The sequence below is a fragment of the Entelurus aequoreus genome, linkage group LG12, assembly GCF_033978785.1.
Source record: "Entelurus aequoreus isolate RoL-2023_Sb linkage group LG12, RoL_Eaeq_v1.1, whole genome shotgun sequence".
Lineage (NCBI taxonomy): Eukaryota > Metazoa > Chordata > Actinopteri > Syngnathiformes > Syngnathidae > Entelurus > Entelurus aequoreus.
In genome coordinates, this window is record NC_084742.1 from 65,893,361 (window position 1) to 65,898,360 (window position 5,000).

At 27.3% G+C, this 5,000-nt stretch overlaps 1 protein-coding gene across 1 annotated transcript in view; it reads left to right on the top strand.

The window, feature by feature from the left end:
• LOC133662458 (chemokine-like protein TAFA-2) overlaps window positions 1–5,000 on the top strand; it is a 179,482-nt gene that overhangs the window by 124,289 nt on the left and 50,193 nt on the right. Inside the window, exon 2 of the mRNA XM_062066471.1 lies at window positions 2,692–2,777. Coding sequence (XP_061922455.1) covers window positions 2,693–2,777 — 85 coding nt within the window. The 5' untranslated portion in view covers window position 2,692. The remainder of the gene's footprint in view (window positions 1–2,691; window positions 2,778–5,000) is intronic.

Below are 5,000 nucleotides of genomic sequence, written 5' to 3' on the forward strand. Positions count from 1 at the left end.
TTTTTGTATTTTTAACTGTCATTGCTCAAATAATAATAATGTGTCAAAACCAATGTTGTTATGAATTATTTAAGTATTTGAGGCTTCAATTACTTCACTTTGACCATTTGTGGGGGAAATGTAATGCAGATTTTGGGTTTTTGCTATAAAAAAAAATTGGTTTTATTTGACAAAAAGGGCACAAAACATACAAAAAAGAACAACTTTTTATCCCCAGATAGACCTGAACTTCATATTAAGATTTAAGTGTTTAATAATAATAGAAACAAACATAATATTAATATTTGACTTATTTTTTAAAAAATTTTACGGTCCCCAGGTCCAAGCGTGTTACATGTTAATACATTTTTGTTGTAATATTTTCACCATCGACGGGTTGGCGACCCTTGACTTGGAGACTTAAGTGTTGACAGTTGAAAAAAACACTTTTAAGAGTGACAGAGTTTTTGTTTTTTTTTAACTGTCATTGCTCAAAAAATAATAATGCATACAAATCAATGTTATGAATTATTTAAGTATTTGAGGCTTCAATTACTTCACTTTGACCATTTTTTTTGGGGAAATGTAATGCAGATTTTGGGTTTTTGCTATAAAAAAATTGGTTTTATTTGACAAAAAGGGCACAAAACATACAAAAAAGAACAACTTTTTATCCCCAGATAGACCTGAGCTTCATATTAAGATTTAAGTGTTGAATAATGATAGAAACAAACATAATATTAATATTTGACTTATTTTTAAAAAATTTTTACGGTCCCCAGGTCCAAATGTGTTACATGTTAATACATTTTTGTTGTAATATTTCCACCATCGACGGGTTGGCGACCCTTGACTTGGAGACTTAAGTGTTGAAAGTTAAAAAAAAAAACACTTTTAAGAGTGACAGAGTTTTTTTGTTTTTAACTGTCATTGCTCAAAAAATAATAATGCATCAAAATCAATGTTGTTATGAATTATTTAAGTATTCGAGGCTTCAATTACTTCACTTTGACCATTTTTGGGGGAAATGTAATGTATATTTTGGGTTTTTGCCATAAAAACTGGGTTTTATTGACAAAAAGGGCACAAAACATGCAAAAAAATAACTTTTTATCCCCATATAGACCTGAACTTCATATTAAGATTTAAGTGTTGAATAATAATAGAAACAAACATAATATTAATATTTGACTTATTTTTTAAATTTTTTTACGGTCCCCAGGTCCAAATGTGTTACATGTTAATACATTTTTGTTGTAATATTTCCACCATCAACGGGTTGGCGACCCTTGACTTGGAGACTTAAGTGTTGAAAGTTTAAAAAAAAAACTTTTAAGAGTGACAGAATTTTTTTTTTTTTTAACTGTCATTGCTCAAAAATAATAATGTGTCAAAATCAATGTTGTTATGAAATATTTAAGTATTTGAGGCTTCAATTACTTCACTTTGACCACTTTTTGGGGGAAATGTAATGCAGATTTTGGGTTTTTGCCATAAAAACTGGGTTTTATATGACAAAAAGGGCACAAAACATACAAAAAAAGAACAACTTTTTATCCCCAGATAGACCTGAACTTCATATTAAGATTTAAGTGTTGAATAATAATAGAAACAAGCATAATATTAATATTTGACTTATTTTTTTAAAATTTTTACGGTCCCCAGGTCCAAATGTGTTACGTTAATACATTTTTGTTGTATTATTTCCACCATCGACGGGTTGGCGACCCTTGACTTGGAGACTTTAGTGTTGAAAGTAAATTAAAAAACACTTTTAAAAGTGACAGAGTTCGAATTTGTTTAACTGTCATTGCTCAAAAAATAATAATGCATCAAAATCAATGTTATGAATTATTTAAGTATTTGAGGCTTCAATTACTTCACTTTGACCATTTTTGGGGGGAATTGTAATGCAGATTTTGGGGTTTTGCTACAAAAACTGGGTTTTATATGACAAAAAGGGCCCAAAACATACAAAAAAATAACAACTTTTTATCCCCAGATAGACCTGAAATTGATATTGACATTTAAGTGTTGAATAGTAATAATAATAACATAAATAACAATAATATTTGACTTATTTTTTAAAAATAGTTTATGGTCCCCAGGTCCAAACGCGTTACATGTAAAGTAAAAAAAAAAAAAAAGTATGACTTCTTTTGAACCTTTTTAAGAGTGACAGAGTTTTTTTTAACTGTCATTGCTCAAAAAATAATAATGCATCAAAATACATTTGATGAATTATTGACCTATTTGAGGCTTCAATTACTTCAAATTTAATGCATATTTGGGGTTTTTGAGTTTTTTATGGCAAAAACCCAAAATATGCATTATTGTTGTATATTATTGGTTTTATTTGACAAAAAAAGAGCACAAAACATACAAAAATAAAAAACCAAGGTTATATCCCCAGATAGACCTGAAGTTGATATTGATATTTAAACGTTGAATAATAATAATAACAATAGTAATATTTGGAATATTTTTTTACATTTTTTTATGGTCCCCAGGTCAAAACGTGAGAGAGCCCTAAAGATAAATACATTTTTTAAAAAAAATCCATATATTGTATTGGTTTTGAAAATGAAAAATATTAAAATGGTCGACTAAATGGGCAAAATCAAGATAATATTTAGTTTATTGTCTCAAAATGAAAATGTTTGGTGTATATTTGACTTAAGTAGTAACTCAACCTTCATGTGTGTTTGCCAGGATGAGTGAGGGATACGCCAGCAGAGGCTTTTTACTCGCCATGGTGCTCGCCATCAGCCTCTGCGATATGTCTGAGGGCGCCACAGGTGAGTACATCCTGCACCTGTGCCCCTCCCCCACTCAACTCAGACAGTTGGCCTGTGGCTGGAGAGTCCTACTGCGCACCAGTCGGAGGATTTCTTCCTGTCACTCACACACACCGGTGACATGGAGACAAGCAGCCATGTTTTAATTAAAAAAAAAATGTGATTCCCGATTCAAAACAATTTTCACAGTCTGTTATTTTCTATACTGTATTTTTACGACCATAGGGCGCATTTGTTTTTGCACTGATTTTTTTTTATACACTGAATTTTACATTTATACACTGATTTTTTTTACACTGAATTTTTTTTCAATGAAATTGTCAGCATAATTTGATGTAAACAAATGAATTTCACAAAATTAAAATGCAAAAAATTCAGTTGCATAAATTCAGTGTCAAAAAAAGCTGTCATAATAAAGACACAAATTAATCCTCATAGAGTCTTGCTTTTTGAAGGAGATAATTTTTTGTCCCTGAATTTTTCAGCATTGAATTTTTTTACACTTAATTTTTTTATACTGATTTTTTTTTACAATTAATTTTTATACACTGATTTTTTTAACACTAACTTTTTAAACACTGAATTTTTTTACAATACATTTTTTTACACTGAATTTTTGTACATTGATTTTTTTTTTACACTACATTTTTTAACACTGAATTTTTATACACTGATTTTTTAACACTGATTTTGTTTTACCCTGATTTTTTATACCCTGAATTTTTTTTCACTGAATTTTTATACACTGAACTGTTTTACATTCAATTTCATACACTGGATTTTTTCACAATTAATTTTTTTTCCAATGAAATTGTCAGCATAATTTGGTGTAAAAAAATGTACTTCACAAAATTAAAACGCCAAAAATTCAGTTGCATAAATTCCGTGTCAAAAAAAGCTTTTGTAATAAAGACACAAATTAACCTCCATATAATCTTGCTTTTTGAAGCAGATATTTTTTTGACACTGAATTTGTCAGCATATAATTTTTCTACACATCTTTTTACACTGAATTTTTTTACACTGATATTTTTTTTACACTGAATTTGTTTTACACTAAATTTTGATACACTTATTTTCTTAAACTACATTTTTGTACACTGAATTTTTTTTACACATAATTTTTATACACTGATTTGTTTTAAACTGAATTTTTGTACACTGATTTTTTTGTACACTTCATTTTTATACACTGATTTATTTACACCATTTTTTACACTAAATTTTTATACATTGAATTTGTTTTACATTGATTTCTTTTACACTGAAATTTTATACACTGAATTGTTATATACTTATTTATTTTTTTTGCATTCAATTTAATACACTGATTTTTTTTACACAGATTTTTTCTCAACGAAATTGTCAGCATAATTTGATTTTAAAAAATTCAGTTCTCAAAATTCAAATGCAAAAAATGCAGTTGCATAAATTCAGTGTCAAAAAAGCTTTTGTAATAAAGACACACATTAACCTTCATAGAGTATGAATTTTTCAGCACTGAATTTTTTATAAACTGATTTTTTTTTACACGGAATGTTTATACACTGATTTATTTACACTGATTTTTTTTACACTAAGTTTTTATACACTGGATTTTTTTTTACACTAAAGTTTTATTCACGGAATTATTTTGTTACACTTAATTTTTAGACACTGATTTTTTTTAACACTGAATTTTTAGAAACTGATTTTGTTTTACACTGAATTTTTGTACACTGTTTTTTTGACACTAAATTTTTTGACACTGAATTTTTTTACACTTAATTTTTTTCACACAAGATTTTCATACACTGAATTTTTATACACTGATCTTTTTTAACACTGAATTTTCTGTACACAACATTTTTATACACTGATTTTTTTTACACTGAATGTTTATACACTAATTTATTTACAATGAATTTTTTTTTACAATACATTTTCATAAACTGATTTTTTTTACACTAAATCTTTACACACTGAATTTTTATACACTGATTTTTTTTAACACAGAATTTTTTTGTACACTAAATTTTATACACTGATTTTTTTACACTGTATTATTACATACTGATTTTTTTTACACTGAAATTTTTGTACACTTATTTACACAGAATTTTTTTTTACACTAAATATTTTTTTACTGTAAAGTTGTATTCACTGAATTTTATTTTACACTGGATTTTTACACACCGATTTTTTTACAGTGAATTTTTGTACACCGATTTATTTACACTGAAT